We start from the raw sequence: 21,689 nt of genomic DNA, 5'->3' as shown, positions 1-21,689 counted from the left end.
AGCGAGCACCCCGCACGGTAGCGTCCTCGGGGACTGCGCATGGCGGAACCTTTCAAAAGTCCCGCGTGGTAGACATTAGGAAGAATCTGATGGCACGTCACCAGTTCACGCAAGTGGCCGCGGAGCATCCTCGAGCCTGCCTGAATGACATGAGCTGGAACCCCGCTATGAGCGCTCAGGTAATTGCCCCAGGGAGTGGCCACTTGATCATAGGAGACAGTTTGTTGAGGGATCTGAATGAGATCTTCGTCTATGGTCAGACTACCACTCTGTTCTTTGGAGGAGCCTCAGTGGCTCAGGTCATCAAGATGATGGAGTTCCAGAACGAAGATCACCTGGATATATTGGTAATAATGCTGGGAAACAACGACGTCTCGAGAGCCCCAGTGACTCCGGAGAGCAAGTGGGAGCCTCTAATGGTATGCCTCTTAAACGAACTGAAGGAGAATTACAGGCCCAGGCTTGTAGTGTTGTGCACGATACCACAAAACCCGCTGGTGGGCACCACAGTACCAGAATTCATGAATGGCAACGTGACACGGTGGAACGAAATGATCCGCAGTCTGGTGAGAAACAACCCTGGCGAGCTGCGACTTCTGGATCTCGAAAACATGCTGCGCATGATTGATCACATCGCGCTTACCAGAGATGGAATACATTTCAACACCCAACGAGGGAGACACTGGGTCAATGATGTATTTCAGACGCAATTGAGGGAAGTGGAGCAGGAGTCGAGGGCGACCAGTTCTCTGGCTCGGACCAGCTCGACCGGAGGAGATAGAATAAGGGCAAGCGTGCCCGAATCCCTCGTCAACCGCCTAGAGCCCTTGGCGATGGAGACGGCTGCAGCTGCAACCGTCGCTCCGAGCTCAAACGTAAGAGAGAGGCTAGGGACTGCTCCTCCTCCCAGAACACAACCGCTTGAAAGCCGACTCGGGAGATCAGTTGATCAGAACAGGAATAACTCCCAGACCGTGTCTAGGAGGAACGATCCGCCTGCCATGGCAAACCCAGCTTCAGCAGCCGGACCGTCTACGAGCGCCGTGCCAGTGGAGGGAGTTGAACCAGGCATCGTGCTGCTTTGGAACCGATCAGACCCTAGTCATTGGAGACAGTACGAGGCGGACATGTCAACGAAGTTGAACATGAATACTTTGACGTGTCGGGAGGACGCAATGAAAATGATTGGCGGAGAAAGTCCCACAGTGTCGCGACTATATCGGATACCTAGCGTGGATTGGCTGCTAGTAGAGCAGGAGCAGTTGAGTTCCACGACTACGCTCCGGCACGCAGACTTGAATGGGTTGCCTCAGGACAATACCTTTGGACCTTTGAATACCCGGTCTCTTACGGACGTCCGACAGAGAGCCCGGGAACTGACGCCACCTGCTCGCAAGGGCAAGTTTCAGGCAGAGAACAAGCCCAATAACAAGCATCACAAGATGTACAGGCAGTTTGCTAAACCACCCGGTCAGACGCCTGGCGAGTATTCGAGGGACTACCCCCGAACGACCACGGTGGATGGAGATGACAAGAGATATGGGAAACTGAAGGCCCCAATAGGCGACGGCCTGTTTGCAGCTTATGATCCCTTAGATATGAAAGCTGCCAAGTATCTGATTGTGGCCAGTTCAGATTATCTCTATACGCCCCGTTCTCTCTTTTGGCCCGACGTGATTTTCTTGACGGCGCCTAAATTGGACTGGTGACAGGCAATAGGCATGATGATAAGTGTACGAAGGGTGGTCAGCATGGAGCCGCAGGTGATAGTGGTTGCAGGCTCAAATGATCATCTACAAAGCAGGGGCTTGTTGACACGTCTGACGGATGGGTCGATCCCGAGCAACGAGGTCATAGGGGAGGCGATAATGACATTGCTCTCGGCAATGGCTGAGGTAGAAACAGCAGCAAAACAACGTTTCACCCAAAATGTAGTGAAGGTGGTCTTTGTGTTGTCACCAGGGTACGCTGCATTGCCAGAACCCCTTCAGTTTGTGTACACGATGGTCACAACGATGGCAGAGGGACGGTTCAACGTAATAATTCCTGCCCCGAACAGAGTGGTAGACCCAAACAATTACTACCCGTCCCGATCTGAGCTTCCTGCCGTTTGGGCTGACATTTCCAATGCCATACAAGGACTCAAAGATTGTAGCACAACTCGGTTGGTGCTAGATGAGGTTCTGGGGTTGGAGCTGTCCAACTTTGCCAGATTGCTGAAGTTAAGACCAGGGGTAGATGACGATCATCTGTTAGTACAACAGGTGGCTGATGATCTCTGGTTCAGACAGATGGATCATGCCGAGAATGAGCAGGGAAGGACAGTCAGGAAGAACATGACGTCAGCGGAAAAGGATCTCATGGCAATGGCTTTGCGCACAAAGCCGCACAACAACGTATGGTTGTACTTGTCGCCAAGGCTGTGCACCTTGGGTGAGGACGCGTTCGAGCATGCGCCGGCAGTGATAAAAGAGATACACGTGTATCTGAAGAACTTGTTTGATGCCTGGGAGTTAGCTGGGGGCATGATGTTGAAATTGATGCAGGACGTAAACACGATGTCACTGGAGAAGTTCCAAGCTGTCGTGCTAGCCACGAGGGCACAGTATGAACGATCGGATGCCATCTTGGGTGGAATGGGAGTGGGATGGACACCATCCTTCCTGTCGACGTGCTATCCGAGGGCATCTCGGAACCTGATCGCGAGTTTCGTCAAGGACATCAGGAAGTTGTCGATTGGCTTGATATTAGCCCTATACGTGACATTTGGTCATGAAAATTTCGTGAAGGGACCGGCGAACCTCTTCACCCAAGCGTTGGCAGATTTGAGATTGGATGGACTCCTGACTCTGATTGCCATGACCTACGGTCGACTGGGTGATTTGCTTGTGCTGTTGCGTTACCCTGAACAACTCCAGGGAACAAATCGTGAGTTCAACGCGCAGTTGGAAACCGCCTCGCTCAGGAAGATGAAAGACTGGAGGACTCTCATGCTCCAATACCTCTTGCAACAGAACAGAAACGTCACGGGAGAAGATAAGGTGGCGACGGATGCGGGTGAGTGTAAGCAGTATTGTGGAATGCCTTTGCTGACAGATTTGGCTGTCATGATGCGGATCGATCCGTTGGCTCTGATTCACGGACTGCGGGAATTCGTCACGGTGGTGTATGGACCGGTGATGTCTTTCGCGTTCCCGGACGTGCAAGTCAAGGCATGCAGGAATTCTGTGTTGTATGTCAACCTGATCTCAGTCGTGGATTGTTCCGTGCTGAATTGGGTAGAGCAGAGGGAGCTGAGAGGGCTGGCCAGCGACGATAGGCTGTTCGGAACAATAGCGGAGCCAGGTTGGGTGTTGATGGATTTCAACAACCACTTCAAGTGCCGAATGGGCCGTGAGGATCTTTCCCACATCCAGTTTAAACCGAAGCTTTGGAATTTGAGACCAGTAGTGAAGGATACAGGAGTGGATATGAGAGTCCCACTCTTGCCAGAAGCCTACGCACACGCGAAAGAGAACCAGCAAGCGTGGCTTTCTGGGTCCAGGCCGCTGCCGGACCAATGCCCTCGATATTCACCGATAAGGAGGATGTTGTTGGGAGTCACATCTCCCGTCATTGCCCCTCGCATCGGAGCAGCTCGTGATGCAGAGAAGAGAATGCTGAAGTGGAGTAAAGAGATGGAGCCGCGCTTCATCAGCTGGAATGTTGCAGCCGCGCACAAGTTTGACTTCTCATTTCCTGATGCTTGGAGTAGGAAAAAGATCAAGGCACTACCTTCCAGGAGACCAGAGATCTCGGCTGAAATGTGGAACGAGGTGTATACTCCCACAGATGACTTATCAAGACTGAAGTGGTCAGGAGAAGTGAAAGTAGTGATGCTGGAAGTGGCAAAGGAGAGCAGAGGAGGCTCATACATAATGATAGAGGACCTGGCACCACATGGCGAGGAGTCCGTAGAATTCCTGGTGAACGATGAATTGTTTTATCACGCAGGAGACATGACCGTACCGGCTCGGCCGGACTCGGGCATAGACACACGACAAGGCCCTTCAGGACCCAAGCCGAAACCTGATGCAGATGACGATGAATTGATGGATCAGGACGATAACGATAACCACATCGAGGGAAAGACGGATCTAGGAGCGTTGGAGAGAGACTTGCTAGAATACCGGTTCAGTGAAGACGACGATGGGGAGGTCGATGGGAGTCTATGACGCCATCGTCTTTCATGTCCCCTACAAAGGAGGCGTCGGCTGACTTATCTCCGATGGACCCAATAAATCAGGCGAGAGAGTGCCGAAGCAGGGATCCGCAGAGATTGCTCCATGAGTCACCGAGGAGGAGAAAAATCGAAGAATCAATGAGGGTATCCTTCCTGAGTACGCTACCGGAAGAGGAATGGGAGAGATATCAAAGTGAGTTAGAAGGCAAGACAGGGGCAACCTGGAGCCGAGTGAATTTCATGGAAAGGTCATGGGACGTGATACGACGATATGGGACGCAGTCCATAATGAAGGTCGGATTGAACCAACCCATCATGCGTGAGGTCCTGGAGAAAATAGTGAACTCCATGGAGTCGGATGTTCTGACCGAGTCAGTTACAGAAGACAGTGCCGATGATCAGCAGGTCACAAAGAAATTACCCGTTAGACGAGCCAGAAAGGGGCTGAAGCGACTAAAAGGGAAGACAGGAAGTCGAGCCGTGAACCCGAGAGTGGTGAAGTCGAAAGCCAGCGCAGTGGTGGCCTCTCTGACGAGCACAGGTCGTTCAGGCGAGAGCGGGCAAGGAGATGGTGCGAGAATTAGGGGGAGAAAAAGAGAATCTGATACCCCCTATGCTCTTGGCAGGTCTGACCACGACAGCCATGAAATCAAAAAAGACAGCCCGAACCCTTACAGACACTAAGTTAGAGATGGAGATCATCAGTCAATGTGGATCTGGAGGACTTGGAGATTACAGGCCCTCGCGAACCAACATGGCCAAATTGAAACTGGAAGGCCAACTCGACGTGGTCGAGTACAGTCGAGTCACTGTGCCGGAATCGGTCCACATGGGAGATCCAGCAGGGGGTTATGTGGAGATGTTGAAAGCGAGGAACTCCGCGAGAGGGCACTTGATGGCTTGGAGCGAGAAGCGAGCCATGCAGGAACATCTGAAAGGGCTTACGGAGAATTCTAACTTAAATCGGAAAGAATACGGCACGGTAATGTCCTCGGAAGCGAACAAAATCGGATTGGAAAAACTACTAGAAATTTCTTGGAGGGCGGCCCTCCAGAGATACTTCGACGAGACGATGCATGCACCTGCGACGATGGCAGCGTACCTGGCTCATCCGTGCACGAGAAATGACCTGCAAGTACGGTTGGCTTGGTGCTTGATGGGCATCAAGAAGGCGGAATATGAAGCCAGTAATGATTCAAAATCACGGGAACAGGAGCTGGAGTTGATGGAAGCTCTGCGAGCGTTGATTTCAAAAGACGATTCTGCGATAGCATGGGCTAAGCGTAAGGATGCCCCTTGCTTTGTCAGGTTCCCCGCTCCTGTTTTGGGAGAATGCATAAAGATCGTTCGGCAAAAGGGAGTTGATTGCGAAAGAAACTTCCTTAGGGCACTCCTGGAACTATATCAGGATATGCCGTTGACTGTACCAAATAGGGAGTCGAATGACATGGAGAGCTATCGCAAGTTGGAAGAAGTGAGAAGATATTCCAACAAAGAGTTGAAAGTGAACCGGGAGTTGATTGAAGCAGTCAGGGGACAAAAAGACTTTGCAACACTAGGGAAACTGAAGTCGTTACAATATGTGTCTGGCATACCGGGGATGGCGTATAATCCCTTCGTGAATGAAGAAGCCAGGGAAGCGTACTTCGACTATGAGCAAGTCATACTACTCAATTTCTGGGTTGAACGGATTAAAGAAACTGGAATGCTGATGGTGGAACAACCCAAGCTGGGAATTATCTTAGAAGAACGAGTGGTCGAACCCTCGGTTCCCGAGCTAAAGGGGAAGGTGAGTTTTGATTGTGGTTCTTGGGACGGTGCCTTGAAAACCAGTCTAGTAACGATGTGGGAACTCATGAAGCCTTCGTGGTGTCCTCATCCTAACGCCGGTTTAATCTGGGGCATGACGGCGGATATCACGTTAGACCTGGATGATGACGCGAGTCTACATGATCTGGCCATGATACACCATCTGCTGGCCATGAGGTTGACGAAGCGGAAGAGCAACCCATCCACGGAGCTATCCGAGGAAAGTCCATCGAGCCATTGGTTGAAGCAAGGCACATGCTTAGCTCAACATAGTGGGATGGAAGGACATGTTTGCAACTTGGGACATTGCCTGATTACGCTGAGTGAGCAGCATCGACAACTGACACGATTGTACGGACGATTGAGCATGTCGGATAAGAGTGGCTTGGAGTTGGTCGCGGATTGTCATGGGGTGACGAATGTAAACTTGACCACAGCCTTGGGATTTTGTAGCATGACGAGTTCGATAGAATCGCTTGAGCGCCTGGAGCGTGCCCATGAGCTAGTGACGTCCCTCAGCGTGGAATTATTCCCTGGAGCATTGCAGACAGAGCAGAAGATCGGAGGCTGGCGAGAAGCTCTGGAAAACGAAATGAATCTGAAGGATAGTGAAGAATATCATAAACCTACTGGTTCAAAATATCTGGTGGGTTCAAGCTCCACGCCATATTGCAATAGTAGGTATCCTACGCACATGGTGGTGATGGATGCAAGGACGCAGCAGGTGTTGATTGACCAACTTTTCTCTGTGCCAAAGTGCGTGAGGTTGGCCAGAATGTCGGAGAGGTCATATGATTTGTTGGCGAAGATCTTTCGGGCAGTCCCAAAGAGATCTGAAGGCGAGTTGCAAGACGTAGTGGGCGAAGAGTTCCTGAGATTGAACGAAGGTAATGTGAGTGAGTTCCAGAAGCAGAAAGCGAGTGGAGCGTTACCCACTGAATTCCCCACCATAGAAGAGAAAGACGATTTACACAGAATTCTGATGGAGGTGGAACCGTTGCTGGGAGCCTCAGGGTATCGTACCCGAAGGAACATAGTGAGGACCCATGGGGAGTATCCTTGCCACTGCTTGGCGCAGACGTTATGGTACCCCAAACGCGGGAATCTGATGCTAGTATGGGACGTGGAAGAGTTGTACTCTACGGGGTTGCCCGATCACAGGTGTCAATCGTGGTGGTTAGTGCCATGCTGGCAGTGAGATGGTTGGAGGCTAACGCAGACACAAGTGAACAGGAGACGGCCGTGCCGACTCCTGAACAGCTGAGCAACGTGAAGATGAGTCATGAATTGGATCTTTTCAGAACCACCTGCAAGGTTCTGAGAATACCCAAAGCCATTGAAAGAACATGGTCCAGGTAAAGATTGATGCCTTGGTTCCGTGCAGTGATGACATCATGGATGTATGAACGCGCGAAGCGTCACATGTCGAGGAACACGGCAGCCTATCAATCTTTCCAGCTAGATATAGGACCGGGAGCCTATAAGAGAGCATTCCTGACGCACAGAAACGCGGTCACCACGGCGGTAAAGCGAGTAGCTGGAGCGCCTTGTGTAACTGAAGATGAGAAGAAAGAGGTCTTAAGAGCTGACCTAGAAAAAAATGTGAGCCTATGTCTTCACAACAGCTTTTGCAGGAACCGGGAGCAGAAGGTGAATGTGGACCTGCTACCTTGTTGCAAACCGAGGCTGTTGGAACAGGAGAGTTGGGGCACGGCCCGCAACTCCATGGACATGCTGGAGAAAGTCCTAGAAGAGAGCGAAGCTGAAGATCAGGATGAAGAAGCGATGGAATGAAGATGAAGAACGAAGAGAACAAGTGAAGACGTGAGCAAAGAAGAGAAGAGAAGGAGGAAAAACTTGATTGTCTTTGTGTGTTAAAACTTGAACCAATTAACCAAGTTTTGATTATTGAACTTGTTAAACTTTTTGTTTTGATTTAGTTTGGTCAAACCAAACTTTGAAAATTGTTACAATTGTTAAAATTGTTGAAAGAGAATTTTAGTTATACTACTTATGTATATATATAGAACATAGGTGAGTATATTTACCTATTTAAACATGACTGAAGTTTTTAACCTGTGTAGGACACAATTTCACTGTGTGGCGACATGGTAAGTTTGAGTAAACTCGCTCGAGAGGGTGAATAACTCAATAACTTTCCTAGCCACAGAGTTTCTTAGTTTTAATATTGAAAGGACTGCATAAACTGATTATATTTGGTGAGTGACGTTAAGTTAATTTTAACGGGTGCATGGCCGTGCCACGTCCCACTTTTTAATCACAAAGAGCAAAAAGAAGTCTTATGGCAAAACGACGGAAGTAGTCAGAAAAGAAATTTTATCTAGGACACTCCTTATGGTGCAAATTTTGTGAAAATGTTGAAAGGCAGTGAGATGTAATACGATGCCATTTGTGAACACGTAGTGAGTTGAGGTGGAGTAGATAAATTTCATTTTCTTATGCGAATTGTAAGATTGATTACAGAGAACTGGAACACTACTTGACGATAACCCGGTGTCATGCGATCAATAGGGACATTGATGGGGACTTGTCCGGGGAGTATGTGCCATTCTGCCAGATAGGCACAGTGCAACCTTCCGGCGACACGAAAGAAAACGAATAAAGGCCTTATTAACGAAAAAGTATAGCGAAGGAGGGTAGGAATATTCTAGAATTTTTATTTTTAAAATTTCGATCGAAGAGTGAATATTTCTGAGAAGTACAAAAAAGACGGCCATTTTGACAAAAAAGGACGAAAAAACAGAACAACGACAAATATTGTGGAAAACGGTCGCACAAGAGACGAGAAATACGAAGCCTCTTATCGTGGCAACAACACACGATAAGACTCTTAGCAGTGGATATTAGTGGAGAAGGAAGCTTCAGTGGGGAAGGAATATTCCACGGAACCCTCCCGTGCCACAAATTGGAAGAGATAAGAACGTTATCTCAGGAAGATTACGGGAGCGGAGGCTTGGTCCCCCAGAGACTGTTTTATGTGAAGGGACTATATAAAACTGACTTTGTAGCTACTTGGATGTCGTAGAACGCTGAATTAACACCGGTATTATTTGATATTTTAGAATATGAGTAGCTAGAAAGAGGAAAAGGTCAATCCATCTCCAATGGATTTAATATAGAACTGTCACACAAAAACATATTAAAATAGGTTGTTCGAGCCGTGTTTTTAATGACAATCACGTAGTCTGAGGATCCGAGACGCTGATCAAAAGTTGATCTTACGAAAGCTGATCAAAAGTCGTTTGACTGATGGCCTAAATATAGTAACTTTTTACTTAGCCCTAAACAGACCAGAAAATCAACTGGCAAGGTCGAGATGGTGAAAAACGAGTAGGATTAAGGTAACTGACGCCTGCCAGTTGTTAATAGGTACTTTTTCTACGCTACGTCGCTGTGTAGTATTTGGGCGAATGTTACAATGCCTTAAACTGCTTAAAGGCACTGTCACTTAGCAGATATAACTTCAACCTCAATAAATCCGAATTCCTGGTTGGAATTCATCTCACATATGGATGGGAACCACCCAACATTCCACTGACATATGCATGTGGTCAATCTTTCGACCTTACCACGCTCTTCTCTGTGCGAAGGGTGGATACACCCACATGAGGCATGACGAAATGAGAGATAACTTTGCCAACCTCATGAGCGAGGTTTGCTATGATGCTGATATTGAGCCGAAACTTCAGTCGTTGCAATGCGAGAGCTTTGTCAACAATTCAACCGCAACTGATGAAGACGCTCGACTAAATGTAAAAGCAAACGGATTATGGGGCTCAAGCTTTAAACGAACCTTCTTTGTTGTCAAAGTCTTCAACCCGCCCGCAAAAACTTCACGATGATTACTGAAAGATGCCTATAAGTACCACGAATCAGTAAAAAACTCTAAATACCAAAAGATAGTTCTACAAGGCGAACAGAGCAGCTTCTTCCCGCTCAATTTTGGCTGCGCTGGTGGTGCCGCACAGGCAGCTACGCGGATAATGTAGCGCATAGCTGAAACACTTTGTGAAAAAGGCATGGAAGCTACTCAGAAAGAATGAACTAAATAAGAACTATGGTAAGCGTCGAGCTGCTCAGGAGCGCTATCCCTTGTATACGGGGGTGCAGAGCACTTTGTAAGACGCAATTCTTAGACAATTCAGTTAGTGCTATTATAGAGGAGGGACAATTTAAGTAAATACCTTTAATTACAACGCATTAAATGCTGACTTGATTTAATTCCTGCAATATTGTTCATTGATGAATTGTTAATGCTGGTATGGGCCCTGTCCAGCTTGTGCACGACCGTACCTAAACGGAAGGTCCCCTTTTATAATTTACCTTATTTATAATATTAATTGGTAGATCGCAATAAATTCATTGTAATTGGCCAGGATTGGAAAACAATTAATTGCTATAAAAAATTTTGATTAATTGCAATGACATTTAATTTCTGACCTGCCCTGGCTGGAGCGGCCTCAACGGTCATCATTCTGCAGCTTGAGTTTATGCTGCTTGAACAGTAAACAAATTATCCATAAAACCGTTGGCTCAACTTTCAACCAATCAGAATTCAAGATGATAAATTTTAGGGCTTCTGCGACAGATTTTTTATTTCGGGATCTGTGAATATTGGGATCCATGGGAATTCACCGTATGAATACGCGGTTGTCTAAATACTGCTACGTAATCCTATTGCCTGTTGTTGTCGCCCTCGTTTTTCTGGCGCAAATGTCAAAAATATTAATAGGTGCCGTTTTGGCGCCCAAGTTTGAATGGACATGGTCAATCTTATAATTAGTATCGAAAATCTGTAATTGGCCGACTGGCACACCAGTTTGTAATTTTTTAAAATGGTATTAACAGTGACGATGTTCCATTTTAACAGTGAAGACGTTTTTGTTCCATCTTAATTTTCTTGTGTATGCATGAATGTTGATTTTAAGCCAGTGTTACCTGTGGTATTTTGAAATTTTTTGGTATAATTTAGGGGTATTTTATCTGTTGTTTATGTAATAACTTTAAGAAAAACTTTAGTGACTGAAATTGTTTGGATTGCTGAGCTTGAAATAACTGGAGGTCTGAAGGTCATGTTAATGAACCTATCATGACCTTCAGACCTCCAGTTTCAAAGTTTGCGTGATAAATATCATGATTTCATGGTGACTTTTGGTGATCAACATAAAAGTGCTGACGATTGATTGTATCGGTTGTCCAGCCCATGAGCAAATTAATAAATTATAAGTTTATTGAGTAATTTCAGTTGTATTTTTTTGAATTTAAAAATCTTGATCCTTGCTCAATTGATGCAAAATCTAAGCGTTTCTTTTCTAATTTTGATAATTCTCATATTTGTTTTTACCGATTAGCTTATACATACAAGTTATTAGCTTATACCGATTAGCTTATACAAGTTATTATTTTTCTGTCTTTGGACTTTTTTGATCGTAGACTATTTTACATATTGCTGCACTCAGTTAAAAATAGTTCCAGTCGTTCAAATAGGTTTCAGGTTCCTATTGCGAGATTTTCTCTAGTAAGCTCTGTAAGAGATTGATGAGCATATTTACCGAGAAACACGGGGCATGTAGGTTTCTTAAACAGAATCTCTAGCATATAAAAGATATTTCAGCTATCTCCTTCCCCCCACGACAGAATGGGGGAAGGATTGCTCAATTGATCCGCTTGCGTTGCTAAAATTCTGGCTGTGCTATGACGCAAGTGGTGCGAAGTTGCTCTGTTTGCCTTTTGTCTTCACATTTGTTCGGCTTTTTCAGGAGGTATGTCGAAAATGTATGGTAAGGTAGTGGTATTGAAGAGAGATGGTCAGGATGGAGCCAGTTTCCCTATGCACACCAAATCTATCACAATCGGAAGGTATTTTTGATGTGTTAAACTTCAATTTATAACAGCTACATTTCAAAGTATCAAAAAAGAAGAGTTATTGGAATTAATAGTGACGATAATCTTAACATTATGTTAACGAACTAGATTTCGAAAACAGGCAAAGGAGTTAATGGAAACTATCGCGTCATCTTTTTTATATACGTGTATGTGTTGTTAGGATGCCAGAATGCGACATCAGAGTGCAGTTGCCGACTGTGTCCAGACGCCACTGTAGACTGAGTGTGAATTCCAACCAGCAGGTGCTCCTCACCAACCTCAGCAGTGTCAACCCAGTACAACTCAACGGAAAAACGATCAAGCAAGAGGCACCAGTGTACCACGCGGACATTGTTCAAGTGGATGACAGATTCTTCAGGTGCGTGATAGAAGATTCTTCTTGCTCATTCTTCCTCTATAGGCCTCAATAAGAAATATCCATGTGCCAATGCTCGAAGGCGGCTAATCGATGGATGAATCCGGTTTTTTATTCTGCTGAAAAAGAAATAGTTCGTTGATTTAGGCAACCAATGTTGATGTGATTCATCAGTCAGCTAACAATTCGGGGTGTAATGATAGAAAGAGCGACTACAGCAAATTTTCCACGCCAAAAATATTGCAGGGTGTATTTTTGAGATTTCGCAAAATCCAATGCCTTGCTCTGATAGATAGCAACAGAAATTGACAACTTGCCTGGAAACTAAATTTCGATTGGGCAAAAGTAATGTAAAAAATGGCCCATGTTTTACCTGATTTTCATAGACTGAAAGCTTTGTTTCACTCATAGTTTTGGAAAAACCCTGCATTTTACAGGGTAATAGACAGGGGATAAAATTAAAAGATAAGCCATAAACATGACTTTTTCTTCGGAAAAAAATTAGATTTTCCTGGTTAGTGTAAGCTTTATTGTTTTCCAAGCTGAGAAGAAAACCTAAATTTAGAAGAGAATCAAATGTAAGTTAGTTGTTTAAATGTGATCAAAATTTTTTCAAAAGAGTTACTTAAAGATATCACGGTTTCTTCAACCACTTGAAATATTTAGCGAAACTCTTGATGATGCGCTTTCAATGTTGCCCAGTATCTATCTAGCCATCCATTCCATCATCTATCCGGTCACCCATTGATCCCTATCCCCGTCTAACCCATGTCCCTACTCCCATGTATATGCTCAAGCGGTCATCCATCAAGTCACCATCAATCTATCTAGCCGTCCTTCCGACTATCCAAATAACCATCCATCCATGAAGCCATACATTAATCTATTCTTTCATCCAGTCAAGCAGCCAGCCTTGTATCAATGTAACCACTCCGCCCATTTTGCCATCTAACCATCCCTCTAACGATTCACCTAATGAATTATCCGGCAATCCGTTCGAAAGTCCATCCACACGTTCATCAAGCCATGCATCCATCTCGCCATCCATGCATCCCATCAGTCATCAATGCAGTTATCCATCATCGAGCTAGACATCCATCCAACTAGCTATCCCACTATTAACCAACCATCCATCCATATAGCTATCCAGCCAGCCAGCAAAGTATCCAGCTATCTCTCCAGCCATCAATCCGCCTAGCCATTCAATGATCTCTTCATCAGCCTAGCCATCTATTATCTCTTCATCAATGCTGCCATCCGTCCAACCCGTTATCCATAATGTCATCCTTACATTCCGCCAGTCATCTTTGAAGCCTGCCATCACTCAAGCAATTCTTCTCTCCTACCATCCATCTAGACAGCCATCCATGCGTCCATCCAGCTATCCATTCATCTTTCCTACCCTCAATGCATTCATCCATCCAGCCATCCCTACGACCAGCTGACCATTCATTCATCCAATCTTTTTTTTTCAGATAAGTTGGCCTTTTTCAGGAGCAGCTTTAGATGCAGTGGGTCTGCTAGTAATTATCGAAATGGGTTTATTGATATATCTCATTAAAGTCCTTTCAATGTGGTTCGAACAAAATTTTTGAAAGATGCAGTGTTGAGATGAAGCGGTTAACTAGTAATTAAGTTAGTGATAATCAAGAAAAACTAGTATGGGAAGCTTCCTTTAACGCTTCTTTTACTAGTAAAAAGCTTCTTAAAAAATCAAAACCTTGTCATTTTCTTAAGACAACTCGATTTGTCTAAATCATTAACGTTTTGCGCGTTTTTATTTGTTCTCTTATCACATAACTTGCAAAGCACGGCAACAATTTGAAAAAATTGGGTCGGTTTTTTATTATGAAGGTGGTTGGAGCATTCTGTGCTACTTGCGCTGCAACCGGCTTGTAGTAGTTATATATTAAGCCTAAAAATTAGAGATAGGTTAGTTTTCAATACGGATTCTTGATTATTTTTAAATTGTGGAAGAGTCGGTCAAGACTTAAAGAGGTCGTGATTGTTTCAGGAAAAGTCTAAATTTTGTTCACGCTCAAATTGGATATTTTGTGTTTTGACTTTTTAAGTTCAGTTCATTTATTTTGTTAAATGAAGGCAAACTCCCACTATCGAACAGCAAACTGACTCAGTTTCAACGGTTTGTGAGCTATGTTTGGATTGAGCATCCGTTAAATTTTGTACTCTACTTAGGTTTGAGTACCCGCCCAACAGTGTGTTCATGCATATTCCGAAGAGCGCAGATCTGAAGGATTTCGCAAGGAAAATGATTGTTAGTTGCAAACTTGAATTAAATTCAATATTTGTTGTAATGATATCTATATCTTTGTGATCGGGATGATTAAGACGGTCCTGTTTAGAATGTATTGAATAATCAAGAAGAAGAAGAAGAAGATCCAATTGAAGAAAACGTTTTGAAAAGTAAGTCACTACATCAGTATTGGCAAAGTTTATTTCGCTAAGGCACCAGTCAAAGCGATGTGAGTCATTATTTCCTGTTACTCGTGAATTTTGGCAGTCTTTCAACGAAAAAAGAATTCATGATCTGACTGTTCAATTCTCGAATCCTACATTACGCTAGGACCATTTTCGGGTATAATTTACGCGCAATCTGAAAACCATTCGTGGCAGTATTGTTTATTGCAGATATTGTTTTGACGACTGTTTGCATATAGTAACTCGAATTGCAAGCCTGGTTTCTAATTTTGCTCTGCGGGATTTCAAAATTGTGGGATGATTCGTAAAGCAATAATTTGTATAACACCCTCATAACAAATCTAGTTGCAAAAACTCATCTATAGAAATGTTAGAGGAAAAAATGCGAACAGAAAAGTTTTGATACTACAGTACTGATTTAAATTATCCGGACAAAACGAACAAAGCTTGATTTTTCAAACGCGTTTTCTCTCAAATTGGGTTGATCAGACAAAAATTGAAGAGAACAACCAAAGTTGCTCAGAATTTCATCAGAATTAATATGGTGCAATTTTTTCTCCGAAATTCTCAATCAAAATTATACCCCAAAAATATATATCACAAGAAGCCTCTTAAATAGCTCAACACAGTTCTAGAAGGGTGAAATCTCCAAAAACCTGTATAAGAGAAATTATTTTTGCTCAATAGTCAAGAAATGTGAATTTTCTATATAAAACCCAAAATCATTGCTTAAAAACTAATTTTAAACACTTAACGCAAATTTTCGGAGATTTCACCCTTCTAGAACTTTGTTGGCCTACCACCGTTTGTATTCTACTATCAAATTATCAGATCACATTCAGTAATTCCATTTTAGCCGTAAAGAAACCTAGAAAGTCGATGGCATCATTCAGCTACAATTCACCAGAAAAATTTGCACCTATGAACTCCGGAAAACGAATCTCATTCGCCGCGAAGGCTATAAGTCCAGAAATTATTGACAAGAATCTCCCCGCCTCGCAACCTGTGAAACGTGGATCGATCCCTGCCTCTCCCGTTCCCAGTAAAGTGAGAAAGAGTCTTTTGAGAACTCCCGGAGCTTACGAACCCCTGAAGGAACTGAATGAGTCAAAAGAAGGAAGATCGAGCTCAGTAGGAGCGAATTATGGTTCTGGTAAAACGAATTCAGAAACCGGAGGAAAATCAAAATCTGTCAGCCCATCTAACAAATCTGCTAGAAGGCCACTAATAAAGGACGAGAACATAAATACTTTGAACGCGTCTGGAATTGAAAATACTTTAACACAAAGGAAAATAATCAAACCGCACCGAAGATCACGAGTCTCGATTCGTACTGATAGTCCCGATTCATCTCTGGATTCGATAACAGTTTTTTTGACACCGGATGGAAGAACGCCAGCTTCAAGCAAGTTAGTCCAGGCCTCGACAAAATCTAAATTGCGAACTCCGTTTGTGTCGGCCATGAAAGGGGCAATAGAAACTTCTCCAAAGGACACAAAAGTGCCATCTCCGAGATCACAGAGAGCTTCACCATGGAACAAGAGATCGGCACTGGATCAAAATGTGGGATCTTTGGCTAAAACACAAATGCCGGTGAGTCCAATGACGAAGAAAACGTTGTTGGCCAGAAGCTCGATTGCCCCCACTCCTAGGACTACAAACATGCGCGTGGAACTTTTGAAGAAAACTCTGAACAAACCTGCAATGGTTGAACCTAAGGGTTTAATTCATGTTGCACCTAAATCGGCAAAGATCGCAGGCAGAAAGAGTAGCCTTGTGGACAAAAAAGAGATAGTTGCCAAGAAATCAGGAAACGCGTCGTGGGCAGATGTTGCAAAGAAAAGATTGACGCCGAAAAGAGTGGTTTCGAAGATGATCAAAGGCAAACGGACGTTCAAATTGAGAGCGAAGCCAGTTAAGAGAAACGTTGTTCATCAGGTTAGTAGTCTCTCTAAACTCTCTTTTTTTGCGAGGCCATGATTGCTGTCTTTAAGTAGTTTTGAACATTTTCCATGAGTTAGTTTAAGACTATTTAATTCATTAAGATAACTAATTCTTATTTTCTAGAAATGTTTCATTTTTGAATAGAATTGAAGTTCAAGATTTTAGGACATGACTCCTGATCTCGTGACCCTGAAGCCAACCGCGGTCGTCAAACCGATGATATCATCGGACGAAAAGAAAAAGACACCCGTAAAGGGTCAGCAAATCCCGAAAGTCCGTTCTCCAGGAATACAGAAACTTACGAAGACAACACTTGTAATGCAAAAAGCAGTTCTCGACAGCAGAAAGGAACTGATAGTGCGAAGTTTGACCTCAAAGACTACGGATAAACCGGGCGTTGAAATGAAGTCAGTTTCAGTAGCAAAACCTGTCAGATCACCATTGCATTTAAATTCATCTTCCCAAATTGGACCAATGCGAGGGATCACTGGTGTTAGAGCTTCATTGAGCAAAATAAATGAACAAAACTTCCCAACTCTTAAAACAAGTGCGACTCTTGCTAATTTACCTAGTGCATTCTTAAGACGATCTGCCTCTGCTGCCAAAATCTCAACTCCAGTGAAGGTGGAACCGAGTCCTAGGTCCCAGTCATCTGGAAAAGTTAAAATGGTACCGAACAAACAAAGTTCTGCTGGCAAGAAATCTGTGTATGTTACCGTAACACCCAAAAGGATGTACGAGGTAAAAACTCCGTCCCCAAAAGTAGTCTCATCGCCTCAAACAAGGTCTACTGGAAAAACTCCAGTTACTAAACGTCCCTTACCGAAAGAGTCTTCTGAGAAAAAGATTCCGCTGGAATCGGAGTCAAAGCAATTGCAGGTTACCAATCGAACTTCGCTCAGCAAGACTCCTATTAGTACAAAGAATCCATCGCCGAGGTCAAGATCTTCAAGTAAAACGCCCATCAAGATCACAACACCTAGTAGACTGGCATCCGCTAAAAAGAGCCCTAAAACTGGAACCATGCCTACTGAAACTAAACGTAAATCGGTTAGTAAGTCTCCAGCTAAGCAAGTAACTCCGGTTGTGAAAACGGAAGCTACACCAAAGCTAACCCCTCAAAACAAGTTACCTGTAGAACCGTTGAAGAGTGCGACCTTCAGCAAATCCCCGGTGAGAGTAGCGTTGACTGTGAAAGAAGAAGCGCCAATAGCGAAGACCCCTGGAAAAGGAGAGCTGGTTGCCGTTTCTTCTGTTGAAAAGTTACCCTCAGGTAGAGCCAGATCAACCAGTAGAACTCCCAGCAAGTCAGCAGAGGTTGTGAAATTTTCTTCTGAAAGCAAAATATCAGCTCAACAAGTAGAGAAAATTGCCGGAGTTCGGAAATCAAGAAGTATGAGCCCGAAGTTAGACGGAATGATAAAAATGTTGAGGACACCTAAAACAGTTCAATCCCCGAGACTTTCTGGAATAGCGAACCTTCTCAAAACTCCGGTGGTTGCTGCCGTAGAGGAAGCTAAAAGTTCTGCACAGGAATTAACCTCAAAGAATTCTGCAACGAAAGCGACTCCTCCAAGATCTATGAAAACTAGAACTAAGCGGGGTGCACAAATAAAGAAGCAAGAAGTCAATGGACATGCTCAGGAAGCAAAGGCATCACCAAGGAAGCTTAGTAAAAGAGGAGCTACGAAATCAGTTGAAAAAGAAGCGACACCCGCCAAATCACTCAGAGTGGTGTCTCCCGTCAAAAGTCGAACGCGAAAAGGGCGTGCGCTGAAGGTTATCGAACCACCGGCTGAGAAATCCCCAGCGAAGAAAATTTGTTTTGAAAAAACTTTGAAGAGCCCGGCTAAAGAATCGCCCAAGCCGATGCGAGCAACGAGAGGTAAAAAAGCAGATGCTTCTAAAGAGCCGATTACAACTCCAGCAAAGATTGAGCATGTAGCAAAAGCTAAAACTTCAGCTAAATTGAAGGAGCCGAAAGTAACCGAGGTAGTTGAGGTACTTACAAGCTCAAAGCGCGCACGACGCGGAAGAACAGCAGAAGAACCTGTGTCAGGATCACCGTCTAAAAGAATACCCGTAAAGAAAGATCCAGTGAGTTCCAAAGCACAGAAACCTAAAACTCCAACCAAAAAGAATGCAGTTAAGAAGTCTCCTGCGATGAAATCCCCGCCTGTAACCGAGGTGGTGACAGCTGAAGCGCCGATGCGGAATACTAGGGCGAGAAGGGTAAAAGATAGGGTTGCTTCACCTGCTAAGAACCCAGAAAAAAAGAAGACACCTCAAGGAACTAAAAAGGAAGAATCTGCCAAAAAATCTAAGGAAGCGAAACCTTCTGCAGCTGAGGAGGCCACGCCTAAAGCGGGTGTGGTAAAAACGCGAACAGTAAGGGTAAAGGTTCAAAGTCCGAGTCCAGCAAGGAGCCCTGTTGTAGTGTCTACTCAGGCACCCGCCAAATTATCCAGGAAAAATGAGGAATCCAAAGTTCTGGCAGTAGAAGAGCCGAAAACAGTACTTTCACCTAGGAAAACCCGGAGAGGAGTGAAAGTCAGTCCGAAGAAAGCAGCCAGTCTGAAAAACACTTCTACAGCAGCAGCAAAATCAAATAAAACAACGAAGATGAAGGCCAGTCCTGTGAAAAAAACAGCAGTAGTTATTAACAGTCCTCCTAAAACAAGGTCACTTAGAACCCGAAAAAAGTGATGAAAAAACTTTTTGAAGAATTTTTTGTTTTGTTGATTCAGTGTGATTTGGTCCCATTTGATCGTGTAATCTTTGATATTTGTTTATTGTCACATTTGAAGTTATTGATTATTATGAACATTTGCAAAGAATTGGCAGAAAAAACTTTTAACCATTTGCATTTTTACGCATCTCAACTCAGTAAAACCCTGTGTTGTCCAATTATTAACAAGAAAATGAACAAAGTGTGATATTTCATAAATGAAAAATTGTTGTCGAAATTTTGTGGTCTTTGAATTCAGTTTTGGCTTTGAATCTTTCGGTCAGAAGTTTTGACTGGCTCTGGAATATTATTGAAAAATTTTATCAAGAGTATCAAAGATAGATAAACCTTAGTTGTGAGCCGGCTCCAAGATTTAAGAGACGCTCAGTAACGGAGACGTCGGTAAGTTTTTGAGGTCCTTTGGGAACACGACTTTATTAATTGCTAACTCTAACTGGAAGAAATAATCTAGATATTAAGTTGGCCTTTTCCGGCTTTGTATAACATAAGTTGAATTTTCAGGCTTTGTCACAGCTCAACTGATTTTGTCACCTAAATCTTTCTTTAAAATGATTAATTGTTATTTATAAAATCGCCGAGGCAGTTTTTGGTTTAAACGCATCAAAAGAAAATTTTCCGAAAGTGTACGCAAAATATATTCCCTGAGAATCCACTGAAAAGCTTATATCTCCGAGGATCATATATGCTCACAATGAATTAGGTTGAAGCTTCTGGAACATAAATAATTTGCAAAAGCTATGAAACGAACAAAAAACAGTCCCATGCAAAACATTCTAAGTTAGTATTAAACGGTCGAAGACTAGTGGAATGGTTGTTTGAGCTTGCCCATGGTCGCACCGCTTCGTGGTGATAACCGGCTCGGTTTTCATATCGAGTCGTTGCCTTTGTTGGCAAGACTTTTGGTACCCTTTGGTATAATTTTACGACATCTATTTCTTGATACCCAGTCAAAATTTTTCTTAAGGCGCATTTGGCGCCAATATGAATAATTTTAAGGGGGAGCGTGCGCCGAAAAAACGCATTTTTTTGGTCTAAATTTTCCAACAAGCGCCTAAAACGCTTTTTGTTGACCTGTTATTAAAGAAATTTGCCTGCGGTGCAGAAAATTTCTTGACAAAGTAGGGTTCCTATAATATTTTCGGAGAGCTCCGAAAATGAAATTGTTCGACCTAAAAAAAATTCGAAAAATGCCCCCCCCCCCTAAAAAAATTTCTGCTCACGCCACTGCTGAATGGATAAATGTGGCTTTTGAGGGCCTTGCAAAATATAGAGTTTCCACGTTCCAATTTGTCTAATATACTTGGCGTATACGTTTCAGTTTTCCAGGTGAGGATTAAAATGTTATAAGTATTGCTTGATTAGTTGGTGTCTTGAGGGATTTCGGCTGACGCTTGTCAATTTATGCGCAAATCGCTTTTCAAAACTCGTATAATTTGTTCAAATTGTCTGCTGTGAACCTGGCGTACAGTCTTGATGTGAAAACTACTGTACAAAATAAGTTCTTATATCAATAAAACTTACACAGCGTATTAGCTTTACCTTGCTGAGTAGATGATAAATTACTGCAATAATATGCTTTTCAAAATGCCAAATCAAATTGTTCGAATGATCCTATGAGTTTTTACAGTATTATCTTCATAGTACTCTTGTTCAATACAGCTAGATCTATTTATTCTTTAATATCGAATCTATTTACATTGAGTTACCATGTGTGGTACCCTAAGTAGTATAGTAAAAGTGGCTAGGAAAATGACCACTTTTAACCCCCCCCCCAAAATTCGATGTGCCGTTGTACTTACCACTTTTAACCCCCAAAGGGGTTAAAGCCCCTACTTTTTCGGGCACGCATGTTTTAAGGGGGGTTAAAATTGGTAATTTTCCAGCCAATTTATGGAAACGGGAATGGAATTAGGTTTTGGTTGGTGCATGTTTTCCCTTTGACTTTGACAGTTCAAACTTTACTGCGCGCGTTATATTGTGGATTATTTTGTAATCTTTATCGCCACGTGTGGAATTAAATAAAATGCTGTGATATTGGTAAGTTTATATTGTTGTTTTGAATACCCCCCTCCCCTCACAATTAGAGTTGTTGATTATTTCACTTTTCGGTCAAAAGAACAATTTTGAAAAGCTTTATTTCCTGAATGAAAAGTACTATAAAGCGAATCATTTACATTTATAATCAGAAGTTATTTAGTCAGAATCGTCTAATATAAAAGCACGTCGATTTAAGCACCGCCGCCGTTTAGGTGGTCTAATTTCTT

At 43.6% G+C, this 21,689-nt stretch overlaps 1 protein-coding gene across 1 annotated transcript; it reads left to right on the top strand.

Moving 5' to 3' along the window:
* The first annotated feature begins 149 nt into the window (after positions 1 to 149).
* Positions 150 to 19,382, top strand: LOC134850247 (proliferation marker protein Ki-67-like). The gene is made up of 8 exons (XM_063866581.1): positions 150 to 541; positions 983 to 1,197; positions 11,812 to 11,911; positions 12,099 to 12,296; positions 14,490 to 14,568; positions 14,657 to 14,717; positions 15,589 to 16,670; positions 16,842 to 19,382. Exons 1-8 carry the CDS (start codon positions 150 to 152, stop codon positions 19,380 to 19,382), a joined length of 4,668 nt encoding a protein of 1,555 aa, XP_063722651.1.
* The last annotated feature ends 2,307 nt before the right edge of the window (positions 19,383 to 21,689 follow it).

The sequence above is a fragment of the Symsagittifera roscoffensis genome, chromosome 1 (assembly GCF_963678635.1).
Source record: "Symsagittifera roscoffensis chromosome 1, txSymRosc1.1, whole genome shotgun sequence".
Lineage (NCBI taxonomy): Eukaryota > Metazoa > Xenacoelomorpha > Acoela > Convolutidae > Symsagittifera > Symsagittifera roscoffensis.
Note: the sequence above shows the minus strand (reverse complement) of the source record. Positions and strands in the feature narration are given on the sequence as shown.

What these genes read in the sequence shown, in the direction of transcription:
- LOC134850247 (XM_063866581.1), top strand. Translation starts at nt 150, where the DNA reads ATGAGCTGGAACCCCGCTATGAGCGCTCAGGTAATTGCCCCAGGGAGT. An exon ending in ATGAATGGCAACGTGACACG is followed by an intron (nt 542 to 982) that starts GTGGAACGAAAT and finishes GACCGTGTCTAG; the next exon opens with GAGGAACGATCCGCCTGCCA. An exon ending in AGAGAAACGTTGTTCATCAG is followed by an intron (nt 16,671 to 16,841) that starts GTTAGTAGTCTC and finishes TCAAGATTTTAG; the next exon opens with GACATGACTCCTGATCTCGT.